At 27.9% G+C, this 15,598-nt stretch overlaps 1 protein-coding gene across 2 annotated transcripts in view; it reads right to left on the bottom strand.

Moving 5' to 3' along the window:
* The window catches only part of LOC107451200 (ribosomal protein S6 kinase beta-1), a 33,942-nt gene that overhangs the window by 15,275 nt on the left and 3,069 nt on the right, over positions 1-15,598 (bottom strand). The window contains exons 2-11 of one of the 2 annotated variants that reach the window (XM_087165806.1): positions 15,308-15,342; positions 14,299-14,416; positions 14,134-14,202; positions 12,017-12,088; positions 8,759-8,892; positions 8,294-8,394; positions 5,923-6,013; positions 5,757-5,847; positions 4,064-4,105; positions 1,732-1,797 (exon numbers count right to left, since the gene is read on the bottom strand). In XM_087165806.1, the coding sequence (XP_087021932.1) occupies positions 1,732-1,797; positions 4,064-4,105; positions 5,757-5,847; positions 5,923-6,013; positions 8,294-8,394; positions 8,759-8,892; positions 12,017-12,088; positions 14,134-14,202; positions 14,299-14,416; positions 15,308-15,342 (819 nt within the window). The remainder of the gene's footprint in view (positions 1-1,731; positions 1,798-4,063; positions 4,106-5,756; positions 5,848-5,922; positions 6,014-8,293; positions 8,395-8,758; positions 8,893-12,016; positions 12,089-14,133; positions 14,203-14,298; positions 14,417-15,307; positions 15,343-15,598) is intronic. The other variant, XM_087165807.1, reaches the window with a different exon arrangement.

The raw sequence follows: 15,598 nt of genomic DNA, 5'->3' as shown, positions 1-15,598 counted from the left end.
TATTCTCTAATATTACGGATTAATATTCGATATTTAGTCTAAAATAAAGGCTAAAAGTGGTATTCTTTTATTATAAAGTAATTCTGTAGTTAAAATTACCATATTATACAACATTTTATAAAAAATATATAGAAAAGTTTCACGAGAAACATACTGAAAACAGTATGCAACTTAATCATTTTCTAATTTTCAAACATCAAATTAGTTATAGTTATTTTGATAATAAACTTTATATAAAACTGATTCCAGACAAAATAGGCAATTAAAATAATTAATACAAAACTATTAATGGGAATTAACTTCGCGCAATTTAACTGAACAATCTGACGAAAATCATTTATAGAACTACTTTTATAGTAACCAAAAGTTGATAAGGAATTTAAAAAACAGAATTGTATATAAAATTGCAATTTAAACTGAACAAAAAGATTAAGTTAAAATTTTATTTCAATACACTGTGGAACAAAACCAACATAAATGCAAAAAAAAAAATTTTTTTGAGATCTTTGAGTATATTTAATTTTTCATCGAGCATTCAGGTTGTCGATAAGAAAAAACAGATAGCAATCTATAAACTCCCCAAACGATGGTTACAACAAAACAAATCATGTAATTTCATAAAGGACTAACAGAAAATTAAAAATATTTCTCAAAAAACCCAAAAATTCCAAGCTTTCGAAATCCAGGTGGGTTGGGCTTTTTAAATAAAACCAGAGTTTTTTCAAACCTTGAGTCCCATTCACATCTTTGTCTGTGGAAAAGTAACACATTGACAAGAATTTCTTTAGATACAAAAACAGGTGAAAGTTGCTGTGAGCAAGATTGGAACTGTAAGGCAGATAGTCAAACAGCTGCAAGAGAAACTTCGCAAGTTTTGTTAAATCTATATCTGACGTACATGAACAAAACTACACAGAACAAAGCAATAGCACTGAGCATACTTTACTGCATCTTTTACAATAAATCTACTCATGTAATTATATTTTTAAGCCCTTGGGGAAACTTTCTTTTTGAATGATCCTAGTATTCTAAAATCTCCCCTCCGATATAAGTATAAAAGAGAAAGAAAAATAATAGAAATGAAAGAACCTTAGATACATCATCTACAATTATATCAAGCCTTAAATAAATTTCCCTAATTGAATCAAGAATGCCAACACATATCTATTCCTATATCTTTTCTCATATGAAAATGAATATAAATATAAAGAAAAAAAATTAGAAAAAAATTATTGCAAGCTTACTCATCAAAAATAAGAACTTAACATAATTATAAAATATGTAGTTGTAGTTATTGTACGCAAAATTTGTATTTGACTAGCAAAAATGCAAACTAAGGCTTAGGTGTTTTATGATTTTGTATGTCATAAATGCATTTACATAAAAAAGAACCTTTTAAAGGATAGTGTTTACTGGAACTAAGCACATAAATGCTGTTATATTTCCAAATACTTAAATGCATGATTCAAAATCACATTTAACCAAAGGAGATTGGTGACTGCAATATTATACACAATATCATTAAAATAACAAAAGAAAAAAAGCTTTTATAATGTATAGTTCATATTTGATAAATTATTTTATTTAAAATTTTCAAGTTGCTCAATCTCAAAGAAAAATACCAATGTTGTGTTTATTGTGTTTGAGATATTTGCACATTTTTCAGAATTTTATAATTTTCCTTGGGGAGACCCATAAATTGATCAAAACAAAGAAAAAATTTAAACTCACTCTTCTAATCAAATCTCTTGATTCATTAGTCACATAATGTGGAAACATAAGTTTATGCTTCATTATCTGAAAAAAAAATAAGTTATCACCACAGTTGTAAAAGAAAAGTTAAACTTAAATAGACATTGATGATTTGAAATTCACACAAATTGCCTCACAGTCCAGCAGTACATTAAAAAAGTTACACCGACAACAAATAAGCAAGATAGTTTTTCACACACTTTTTTAAATTAAAGTAATCTAATACCATTTCAAAATATATAATTCAAATAATAATCATTAAAAACTACAATAAATTAGTATAAAACTAAAATTTTAAAAAGTTTAGTTTTATTTCAAATAAATTTAAAAATGGGCTTATAAAAATAAATCTTGTACAATCCAAATTTTCCATTTTTTCTTACAAAGGGAGTTTTTCAAAAATATCATATGCATAAAATTTGACTATTTGTACTTTTAAATCTTAAAAATAAAATTCCTTTTACTAGTTAAACATAAAAACTTATGCTAGAAAAAGAAAATGGCTCTAGAAAATAAATATGAATATAAATATATCTCACAAATAATATGCTTGAAATGAATAATTTCGAAAAAAGCTAAGACGAAAAATATACCTAGAAAAAAAATTATATTTACTTGATTGAAAAAAAATGGCTACATATTTCAAACACCCAGTATAAAATACTCTTCCTTAGGACCACAAAACTTATGAAAACATAGAAACATATCAGAAACAAGTAAAGGCACAATGCTTAACAAAAAAAATTGATGAGAAAAATTAAGAAGAGGGAAAAACCAGAAAAATCATTATTCGTAATTATGAAGTGGCTCCTTTAATATTTTCATACAATTGCCACAAAATTACCAATATCCTCTATTAAATATCATTTCCGTGCCTGTTAGTAAAATGAAGGATTCTGTCTGTATTGATAATGCAGGGGTTGCAATGGAACGAACGTGCCATTGTCATTGCAACTATGGCAATATGGGGTAATCCTGGAATGCTTTTGAGATTTAGACCAAATGAACATTGCAAATATTGTTATTAAGAGATTAATAAAAGCTCGTATATTGATAATTATCAAAATGGCAAATGAGTTAAACTCTTTTTACTCTTGACACATCAGCTTATCTTGATATCCTAGCCCTAGAGCCTTGTTTCATTCGCATCAATGCAAATTTTATTAGTTAATGATCTCACTTCCGCCCTAATCCTGCATTGTGCAAGTAAATTTATTCTGTCCATATTCGTTTTTTTCTGCCACTATCATCCTCTTGGCTACCTTGATTTGTCTTGCTTCTCCCATTTTTTTTTAATTTTCCCTCTTTTTTTTTGTCAACTGTAGCTTTATTCGTTTCTAAGTTTTCAACATTCATACGTTGATATACTGACAAGGTTTGTGGGTGTTTTAGACACTTGAAACATGAAACTGTTCTTTGATTTCAACTTTAAAATAATTTTTTCCTTTTAAAACATATCCTTTCATTTATTTTTTAATTTTTACTTCCTTTTATATATGAGTGTGTACGTGAGTAAAGGCAAACATACAAACATATTTCTATATTCAAGTAAATATTTAGCCATATCAGAAAGTAGGGCTTATACAATTCTATAACTTTAAAATATAAGAGGTTACAAGGGCAAGATATAAACACATAAAACTTGCGTAATGGAGATAGATTACAGCAATTCAGTTTAGTATTCCCAGCTATGCCTAAGAGAATGACATCAACTTCCCTTGAAAATTTAAAAATTAATATATTCAACGGCAAAGTAATTTACAATAATAAGTGAAACACAAATAGTAATAATGCCTGAACTTTACTAACATTTAAAGTATAAACTTGAGGTAAGGAACTAATCCATTAACTACAGGACAACAGTTCTAAAATTTGAAACTTCAGAATAATTTTAATAAATATTTAATAACATGCATATCACAAGCTATACTTGTCACATATTATGTATTGAAAATGAAACTGTTAAACCAACCTTTTATATCAATTATGAGACATATTCTAAACATACCTATATTACATAAAATATTATAAGTATTTTAAGCATTTTAATTAATCTAAAAATTTCATATTTAAAAAAATGCCTTCAAAATAGTAAAAAAAAAACATTTTTAGTTAGTGTGTTAAATCTTAATAACTCTAATTAATGCATAGTTTAATATACTAACTTTAAATATTCAAAATACAATTCTAAAAAAATTTTCAGAAGTGTTTTAATAATAAAACTTGCATATTGTAATAATTCAGCAAAAAACAATCTTACTATTTATCAACAGAAATAAAAAAACAATGAGTTTGAAACAAATATTTATACCTTTTCAATGGTCTTCTTTCTATTTTCTGCTTGAAATGGAGGCTAGAATGAGAATATTGATCATAAAAAAATAAAAAAAAATTATTGGTATATCTACAGTACAAATTTTTTGAAAAATTCATAATTTTCTTCTTACAGGGGTGATTGTGAGCCTAAGTCAAAATTCCGGAAAATTTCTTGAGTTAAAAAAAAACAAAAAACAGCTTAAATTGAAAAAAATTTAAACAAGGTTTTTTTCCTATATTTCTTAGTTTACTTAAAATTTTACACATACCTATACCATTTACACATAGCTAGGATGACCTGGAGAAGTAATTAAAATTTACAAATATGTCTTTCTTTCTTGAGTTTATGATTATAACAACTATTTACTGATAAAAAATGAATATTAATCATGAATATAAGCTTATAAAGTATCTCTCTGGCACTCCCTTACAAACAAATAAAATAAACTGTGTTTTTAAGTTCCACCTTAGAAAATTTGATTTCCGGAAACTTCTGTAAAAAATGATATTTTGAAACGTCTGGACCTTCGATCTCCGGAAACTTCCAGATCACTGTTAGCGAAAATTCCGGAAATCCAGATTTTTTCCGGAGCACAATCACCCCTGTTCTTAAATAAGATATTTTTGTCTTAATTTAAAATAAACTTTTAAATTAACAACAAAAAAATCCAGAAAAAACCTAAAAACTTATGAAAATATTTAGAAACAAATTTGGCCTTTTAAATTTGCAAAAATTTATTCAATTCCGTAAACAGGGTGTGTAGCGAAAATTTGGGAAGTTTGAGATGGGAAGATTGAGATGATAATGCTTAGTGATTCTTGACTACTCTGAATTCACATGAAAATACATAATTAACGAATAATTTCCAATTAAAGTTCAAGGTTTACGGTACTGATCTGTAGAATAGTGCAAGAAGGCCATAGGCTTGCCAGTGACGAAGAATTTCTTTTGCGATTAGGGAAGAAAAAATTGGCAATGTGTAATTGGCCCCTACCATCAGTAAAAATTTCAGAAAGTCTTAGTTAGACTTCAAAAGGTGGAAAATGAAGTCTGGAATCAAGAATCTCTTGCAAAATGTAGCAGACATGCACATGAGAGAGAAGGAATTCTGCCCACCAAATCCTGCTCAGTGTATCCAGTCATAAGTATATTATGAAACATGTAAAATGATTGTCACGTTCATACGCTAAAGACAAACGGTACGCCAAAAAGGATTATAGTTCAATAACCACGCTTTTTGCGTAATTCGAGGCAAAACTAGACATGCTACAGAAAAGAAAAATCTCATTTTGGAAAATAGGAAATCAAGCACTATTTATAAACAACCAATGAAAAAAAGCTTCTTTATCAGCTTTTAAAAAATGAAAATCAAAAATAAACACATTGAGCACTTTTTATAATGCTATGCATCCTAGTAAAAGAGCATATTAGTTTGTCAACAGTATCCTTTCTAAAAATAAATTTTGATAATTTTATTCTTTACAACAAAAAATATGCTTAAAAGCCCCGAGGTTATTCATCTTGAACTTTCATTATGTTATGTAAAAATTTTACAAAAACAAAAAAATACTTTAGCAGCATGCTTTAGCAAAAGAAACAAGATAAACAATGCTTTAGATAAATAGTAGACATTGCGATAATTAATACAAAATTTTACAAAAATAAAAAAATCTTAAATAAAACTTACAGAACCAGTTAACATATCATACATAAGAGCTCCAAAACTCCACCAATCAACAGCTCTACCATGTCCAACTTGAGCTAATATTTCAGGTGCCCTGTAATTAAACAATACCTCTAAGTTTTTTTAAACCACTTTATGTGCAGTTTTTAGTATTTTCGAAATAACTTACATGTATTCGATAGTTCCACAAAAAGTGTGAGTTATAGAACCATCAAGTATGGACTCTTTGCATAAGCCAAAGTCGGTCAACTTTATATGCCCTAAAAATTATTGAATCATCGATTAGTAACCGATCAATTGATTAGTAATAAAAGAAATTTTATACCTTCGCACAGAAATTAGAATCTCAAGAAAAATAACTTATTAGGAAATCTCAGTAATATCACACACAGTACTTTATACCCCACAATTTTAGATTTCCTAAAAAATCAATGCTAATCACAAAATTTTCATCAGAACCGCTTGAAAAATCAATGAATTCTCTATATGCCACAAGAGATCTTATAAGTAACCATTCATTGTACAACTCCAATTCAAAATATTAGAATAACCAAAAAAGGCACCTTATAAAATGCGTGACATCTATAAAAAGAAACAACGGTGGCGAACGGAAAATTATTAACCGTCCACAATTAGTTGACGTGTGATATTATTGTTCACACGCGCCTAAAGAAGTATTAGAGATTTTATAAAAAAATATTGAAATTTTTCAAAATATTAAAATATTTCCAGAGGCGATTCAAAATATTAGAATATCTGTAAAATTGTGTGATTGGTCAACGTTAATCATAAAATTTGCATAAGTTGCGCCACTGTAGAGCTAGTACGCGTATAAAGACTCGTTTGAAAATCAGATTTAGTTAGTTGGGAGTTAAAATGGGTCGAACGAAAGACACACCGGACAGTACCAAGACAGCGATTGTGACTCTACAAAATGAGGGAATTAGTCAACAAATGATTGCCAAAAAAGTGAATTGCTCTCAAGGATTTGTAAGTAAAATTTTAAAAGATTATTCTACAAATCAAAGTTTTAAAAATAATCGCTCAAATAGTGGAAGTAAACGAATAACCACACTGAGACAAGACAGAATGCTGAAACGTGTCGTCACTAAAAATCGCTTCAAGAGCTTGAGATTCATAAGTAGAAAGTGGAGAGAAGGAGTGGATGCCTCAACATCTACCACACTACAACGACTCCATGAACTTGATTTTCAATCACGTGTGCCCAAGAAAAAGCCGCTACTTACACGCAAGCAAAAACGAGGCAGAGTGAGGTGGTGCAAAGACAGATTGCGATGGGGTATTCAGGACTGGAATAACATACTTTTTAGCGATGAATCGATGTTTTGCGTTTCCCATGGTCATCAGGGTGTCCGTGTTTGGTGTTGCAAGCAAGAAGCTTTTACCACAGATTGCTTGAAACGCTCAGTGAAGTTTAGCACTTCTGTAATGATTTGGGGTGTATGGGTGCTGAGGGCTTAGGAAAGCTGTGCATTTTGAAAGGAAGGGTAAATTTTGAAGTATACGAGGAGGTACTTGAACATTTTATGATTCCGTCATCGGAAGATCTATTTGAGGATGACTTTATCTTCCAACAAGACTCTGCATCTTGCCACACGTCAAACGCCACCACTACTTGGCTTACTAACAATAAAGTCAAATTACTTCCTTGGCCGGCCAATTCACCCGATTTGAACCCCATCGAGAATATATGGGGTTTAATGAAGAAACGCCTTCAGGATTTAGCTCCAAAGGACAAAAATGAACTCATAGAAAGTGTGAAATCCGTTTGGGTAACTATCAGCAAAGATGACTGCAAAAAAGTAGTGCATCATATGCAAAATCGTTTGCGTGACGTTATTAAAGTTAAGGGAGATGCCACTAAGTATTAACTATTCATGCAGATTTCATTTAAATGAATTATGCTATTTTTGTTCATGTTATTCTAATTTTTTGAACCACTGTGAAAATTATTCTAATTTTTTGAATTTTTAGAAAAAATTCATTGTAAAAACTTTTGCAATATCATAATAATTTATTTATGTCATGTTCATCTACAAAACATGTAGAATGTGATAACACACTTCAAAATTCTCAGGTATTCATTTTTACCAAAATAAATGCATATCTCAAACCACTATGTGCTTTATTTATCATTATTCTAATATTTTGAATTGGAGTTGTAGCTCCTTTTAGGGACATTACTTGAAGTGAAAATGTTTTGTGATGTACACTAAAGAGTTATTTAAATTATTTTTCTCTAAAAAAATTTCTGAACTTAGTAACTTTTTATAATCATCTTATACTAAAAATATTTTATACATTAACTTTCATTCCTGATATGAGTTAGAACATAGATTAAACTTGTATACAATTTTCAACTACATGCAAATCTCTTTCAAAGAACATTCCCAAAAAAAATAAGTAACTAATGAAATAAAATAAAAAAATTAAAAATAAAAAGAAGTCAATATAAAGTGAAAAATAATAAGTAAAAAAGATCCATATTGATTAAATTAAGAATAAATTGCAGAACTCACCTAAATTATCTAGTAAAATATTCTCTGGCTTCAAATCTCTATAAATAATACCTTCTTTATGTAAATGCTCTAATGCCAACAATATTTCAGTCAAATAGAAGCTAAAAGATAAAAGTTAAGATAATTTTAAAACTGCAACCTAAAAATAATTGGGATATTTATAAATACAATCAAACCTTGTTTTGATGAAAAAGCATAACATATTTTATTGCTTAAAAAAAACTGATTCTTTGAAAACAATTATACACCATAATATGGACATAAAAGGATTTAATATTCTGTTAAGAAGATTTAATATTTTTCTAAAAATTTGGTTTACTATTTTTAATTCATGCATTTCACTAATTTTAATTACAATTTAACATTTTTTCTCCTTGAAGAAAATCAATATGTGAAAGACGCCTCAGTTCACGTATTGTGCTCAAATTTAAAGTCTAATAAAATACTTTTAAGATATACACATACCAGGCTGTGTCTTCCAGCAGCATAACTTCTCTTTCCAGATGCATAAATAATTCGCCCCCACTTAAGTATTCCAAAATCAGGTATAACTTTTCTGGAGTTTGAAAAGCATAGTGAAGATCCACAATAAATGGGTGCTTAACAGAAAAAGTAAATAATTATTTCAGTTTCAAAAATTTTAGTGACATAAAACATCAAACGAGAAAAGCACTCCAAGACATTTTTAAAAATAAAGAAAAAATATTAAACGCACTTTTATCATGACTAACTCTTTAAACAGTCGATTTACAATTAGTCAATTTTTAAAGTATCAGAGATATCTTATCAAATCAAAGCTGTTTCATAATCAAGAGGAGTTAGGTAGTAAAGTTTTATGAAAACTAGGATAGCTATTATAACATTCTAAATAAAATAATCAATCGTAGTATTTACATTTAAATAAAATATTAGAAAAAATTTAAAATAATGTTATTTAATACTATTTCTCTAGACTTGGCTTTTTTAAACTAACTTTTATAGCAAAGGGCCATGCACAGCAGGTAAACCAATAAAGGACAGCAAGACCAAGTGCAGGCTTGCTACTCAATAAATGAACTAAATTTCCTGATTTTTACAGGTTTTCAAGACATATATTTAAAAAATTCCAGTCTAATATCACAGTAAGTACTGACAGTGCTGTGGTCGAAATAAACAATAACCAAAAAAAAAAATAATACAGTGAAACCTCCAGAAAAGACCACCTCTATGTAGCGACCATCTTTATTTCTACCACTTTTGGTAGGCACGGAATTTTTTCAATATACAGTAGAGCCTCGATTAACCGAGCTTCGATTAACCAAGGTTTCTGTTAACCGAGGCAGTAACGAAGTCAAAAAATTTTTTTCTCCTCTCCAAAATGAGCTTGGAAGAAATTATACACATATTAGTTCGTTGTCCGTGTTACAGGCACTTATTTCCCACAAAAGCACTCAACTTCCATGAAATATTACACCCTGAGAAGACAACATCCATGAATGCTTTGTTAACAGTGGTCATGTGACTTGTAAGTTTAATCATGTAAATTTTAAAAATATATTGTTTCCTTGAGATTTGTGGAATTTTTGAAAATGCGTCTTTCGATATTTAACTAAGTATAGTTAAAAAAAATTCCATTTTACTTTTCAAAATTTACTACTAGAGTTGATTTCCTTTTTAAGTCTTTTTAGCTGTGAAACTTAAGTTCATATATGTTTATTTTTATCATTTAAAAAACGTCCTATTGTTTTTTACTTTAAAAGTAGTTAAATTCGCTAGCACGGAAGGTTTTTATACATGGTTCCTATTAACCGAGATTTCCGATCCAAGGTACTAGCGGTCCCAATTAGCTCGGATAATCGAGGTCTTACTGTACTTTGCGTCAAAGAAAACCTTTAGGAAAGACCATGAAACCTCTCCCAGCGACCAGGAAACATCCGCTCCAAATGCGGAGAAGCTCAAATAAGGAAGCACGAAAACCAAACTTTAAGATTGATTGAATCGTATTGAAACAAACAAGATCAGAGAGTGATAACTAGAAATCGAAATTCACACGTCGTAATATTATATTAAAAATACCTAAATTTGAAAAATCACATCTAAAGAAACAAAAAAGTTATTACAACTTCGGAAAAAACACTATTATCAAACCATGTGAAGTTACATTGTATCACAAATTATATACCACAAAAAGTGATATTTCGAATCAAAATTCGAAAGTCATAATAACATCATATTAAAAATATCGGTAAAAGAAAAACCATGTAAAGGAACCGAAAAAAATGATAAATAACTGCTGATAAACTATCAACTAAGGATGTAAAATTATGATTGAAACATCACAAATTGAATGTTTCGAAAAAAGTGATAGCTCAAATCCGAAATTATCATTTTGGCACCATGTATTAAATATATAGGTATCAATTTCTAAAGTCATGAGGAAGCAGCCGAAAAGCGATTGAAAAACATGGACTTATTAAAAAAATAAAGAAAGAATAGTTACTGAGGAAACTAAATGTTCTTTATCAATTAAGAAATTTTCAGAAAAATAATTTTAAACACTATGTGAAAATACATTGCACTGACTGGCAAAAAAAATTATCAAAACATAATTTAAAATAGACACATATTAAGTGCGTCAAAAAGTTAATTTTCCAATGTGCTATTCAAAGTTCTCATTTCATTACAATATTGTACTAAAAATAACTGGATTTTCAAAACATTGTAGAAAAGCTCTGCAATAACTGCCGATGAAATCGGCATAGATAAAACACGTCAAAAAGTGTTTATCTAAATGCGTAATTCGAGACTCACAAATAAATATAATAATGTATCAAAAATAAAAATAACTAAAACCACAAAAGTCACTTGGAGATACAATGAAATAGACACATACACAAAACGACAAAAGAGCATATAATTTGCGTATCACATCAAAAATATTTTAATTTTCTTTGAGACGATTTCATTTTTAAGTTATAAATTTTAACTTACTTTTACAGATAAAAAATTCTAAATTCATCATAAAGAACCATCTGATGACAGAAAATAAACTGACGGGTGATTTGACGTCAGACTAACACCTATTATGTCAAAATCTCAATAGTAATAGAAAAACAAAATTCTTCTCTTTTTCAGAAAGTATAGCAGTTAGTAACTCTGAAATCCTGTTATGTGAGAGAATTTCAGACACCTCAGATGTGCTGTGTAATTCATGAGTAGAACATATGCAAGATTTATAGTAGTGATTTCAGTCCTTAGTTCAGTTCAAAAGTTACATAAATGTTAGTTCAAATAAGTTAAGTCTTTATTGTAATGCTCAACTATGCAATGCAAAAATTTTCAAAACCACAAATGCATAGCTACTGTGAAAACAATCTACTTTATTATGAAAAGTCACAAATAAAGTTAAACCACATGGAAATCCGCACCAATTACGACCGAAAAAGCAACAGAAAAACCACATTGATTTTCACTGAAATTTGCACAAATTAAACTCATCAAAAGGTTTTAAAATTTCTAATTTTTTTCTTTTTTTTAAATTTCTCAAGAAAAGAACATTTTACGTTTATTATGTTCAGGTGCTACCATGAGTTGAACATCAATAACTGGCAGGCTGCATGTGACCTGTAGGTCTCAGGGTGTGTAACAATACTTTAGACAATAGAGAGGAGAGTAGAAAGCTCTTTTTAACCTTCAAATAATAATAAATGCATTAAAGAATTGTATTTAAAAAAAAATTGCTACCTTAACTGCTTCCAAAATGTTTCTCTCAGCTTTTGTATGAGCTGTATCTTTTTTGTTTCTCACAATTTTTGCCTGAAACATACAAATTTATCAAGCACAGTTATAAAACAAATAGTGAAACATTAAAAATTACTCATTTTAATGTACTACTTTTTGATATAGTGATCAAATTCTCACATACTAAGATGCAATTGTCTTTGTTTGAAGTTCTACCCTAAAACATGCTAATTATTTTAATTTGTAAAATGAGTCACAAAAAAAAACTCTCAATATAATTTTTTTTTAACAGATGTGGATTTTTGACCATCAAAATATGGGAAAGCGAAATGGCTACAAAATACAGGTTTGAAAGTCTGAATGTTAAATTCTCTTTTTGTTTACATCTTTATACATTTTAAACAATTTAAGAGAACCAAAAATTTTTTGCATATAATTATAAAACTTGTACAAAACAAAAAATAATTCTAAATGAAAAAAAAATTTGGTTTGCAATAGATTATTATTAAATTTAATACAGGTTAAATATTAAAACCTCACAAAATTTTACATCTATATCATTCTAAACTGCATAATTTTAAATAACAGAATATGACAATTAAGTTTTATATAACAGAATATAAATAAATGTTCATTCACAGAAAATATGTTTGTGTGTCTCAGAGATAAAAATTAAGAAAATTCAGTAACTGGTCTACTAATGACTACTTCATGCACATTTTCAATAATCGGCTTACTGGTCTTGCTTTTGTTGAAAAAAGGTTAATAAAGTGAATTCAAATAAAAAATTATAATAAAAGAATATGTACTGTTCACATTTTTGTTTAATTGTATTTTATGAAAACACCAAAAAAAATTTACAAAAAGCACTCATCCTTTTACATTTATTGTTGGAATGGCAGAATTACTGATGGTTATTTTATGGTGGCTCAAGTCAAATTTCGGTTGTCCCAGTATAAAATTGAAGCTCTAGGACCAATTTTACAACTTAAAAATATAGTTTATGCAAATTTATTAGCCTATTCCCACAAACCAATAAAATTGTCTTAGTACATAAACATCTTAAGATATTCTGCTTTTAATTTTGTGTATTTTACATTAATACCCTACATAAATAATGGCAGAGTTCTCCAATTAAATAATATATATCAAAAAGTAGGATTTAAGCTTAAAGAAATATAAAAACTAATTTGTGATGATTACATAAATTAGCAAAACAAAACTTGTTAATTTCATATAAGACTGCTCTTTTTGAGAAAAAAATTATTTGAAAGTAAGCAAATATAGCTATTACAAAGCTTCACTAACAGTAGTGAAACTATCCATTTTTGTTAAATTTTTAAGACACAAGGAAAACATTTTTTTTTTTTAATGTGTTAAGCTACCTTACAAATAAATTGGAGAATATTACAAATTAGCAAGGAAAACTGAAATTTTCACAATATGAAAGGAGGAATCAAATGGGTTTTTTTTTTATTAATTTATAGAAAAGTTTAATTGCATCATAGCAGATTCAACAATATCAACATAGCAGATTCAAAGCAAATCTGCTGATATTTACTTTTTTAATATACTATTCTAACAAGGTAATGTATTTTTAAATATATTAATTTTGCTTTACATTTCTTTAAATATTAGTGGTTTTAAAATTGTAATTAAGTAACAAAATTAAGTGTTGCATATAAATATAGAGAGAGATTTTAAGTAAGAAACAAAAAATTCTCACTAAATTTGACTAAATAAAACTAAGGATTTGATTGGTGTCTAACACATTAAAAAACAGCATATTTTCCTTCAATGCAGATTTGTTTTCTTCTCAATGAGGGAATGAAGAATTTATTTTCCCTGAACTTTAAAATAATAAAACATTAAGAAGTTTTAGTTTATTTATTTTTGATTTTAAAATTTATTAAATATTTCTCATTTTATAATCATTCTTAAGCAATAGTCTTATACATATTAATAGTCTAATACATATTACAATAATTACTAAAGAAGTAGGCTACAATCAACAGTAGAATTATTCAAGGTTAAATCAACTGTTTAGTATTTTTATATTAGAAATCTTCAGATGGTTATTTAAATTATAAAAATTGAAACTAATAAACTAAGGATGTTACCTTCTTTAATACTTTCATGGCAAATATCTTGCCAGAATCCTTACCACTTATTTTTCGAACTTGAAATACCTGTAAAAAAAATAACAATTAGGACACATTTGAAAATATTTTGTATATTTTGTCATCAGTTTTAAAAACTTAAGATTTAGCTAAATTAAAGAATACCTTTCCATATCCACCTTTTCCTAAAACTTTAAGAAGTTCAAAATCCTTGACTCCTGCTTTCTTTGTGCTAGAATCAATTTCAAGATCTGTTATGGTAACACTTTCTATATCTTCAGACCTAACGTAAGAAAAAAATTGGAAATTATGAAGAATTTTAGAAAAAAATTCAATAAGAGCAGATTAGTTTTAATTTCACTCTTTGTGAAAATGTGTTAGTCTATACTTGGCATAAGAGTTGGTTATGTTAAGAATTGCTGAAAATTGCCTCTAGGGATAATTGGATAAAACATAAGAATCATTATTCCAGATTTACTTGGATTTCATTTCAAAATAATTGACATAGATTGTTATTTACTTAAAAAATATAATGTGAAGATGAGCTTTTTTCAATTCTTCTAATTCCGATTCAAAATTTTAAAAAAATAAGGAGGCAAACATTTTATTTCATCATGGGTCTCAAAACAGAAAAACAAAAATTACTGAGAAGACATCATATAGGTTAAAGGCAGAGTGGTGAGCAAGAAAGGAACTCGCTTAGTATAATTGCAAATCAATCAAAAGAAAATTATTATGTGCAAAAAAACATTTTGAAGAAAGATTATTTTTTTGCTTTAAGGTTTTTTTTAATTACAGACAAAACAAGGAGAGAAACATGTGTAAATTAAAAAAAATTACAAAAAAAAAACTACTTCATAAGTTATAGGGGGGGGGGGGAAGATGCAAATAAGAACACTTCTTAAGTTTTAAGAGAATAATAATATTCATACAGCAACAGATAGAATTTTTTTCCCCTATTGCAAGAATGTTTTAAAAATACATATGAACAAATTAAATTGGCTTTTTAAAATTCAAATTAAAACTTATTTTAGATTAATCCTGATTTCTTACTCAGCAAATAAGTTTTGTAAAAATAATACACTAAGCAGAATATTTGAGTTTTAAAACTAAACTAAGAAACCAATCTTTTTGAGGTGAAGTAATGATTCAGTAAAACACAAAATACACTTACTCAAGGGAAGAATTTAGGTAATCATCAGACATCTTCTGAAAGAAAAATGTACAAAACTGTTAATTATGAGATTTTTTACAAAACTTGTTAAGCAGAAATTTTATTTGCTTCTATAAAACCACAAATTCCATAAATTCCAAGAAAAAAATTTTTTCCACACGCCCATATCATATGCGTACCATACACGCCCATAACACTGTTTAAACTTATTTTTTGAACTGTACAATGGGTTACCTAAACTATACAGTGTTGTAAAAGATAAAGTAAGTAATGTTACACCACACAATAGTT

This window comes from Parasteatoda tepidariorum, chromosome 6 (genome assembly GCF_982258835.1).
Source record: "Parasteatoda tepidariorum strain Cologne lab strain chromosome 6, Ptep-v5.0, whole genome shotgun sequence".
Classification (NCBI taxonomy): domain Eukaryota; kingdom Metazoa; phylum Arthropoda; class Arachnida; order Araneae; family Theridiidae; genus Parasteatoda; species Parasteatoda tepidariorum.
Note: the sequence above shows the minus strand (reverse complement) of the source record. Positions and strands in the feature narration are given on the sequence as shown.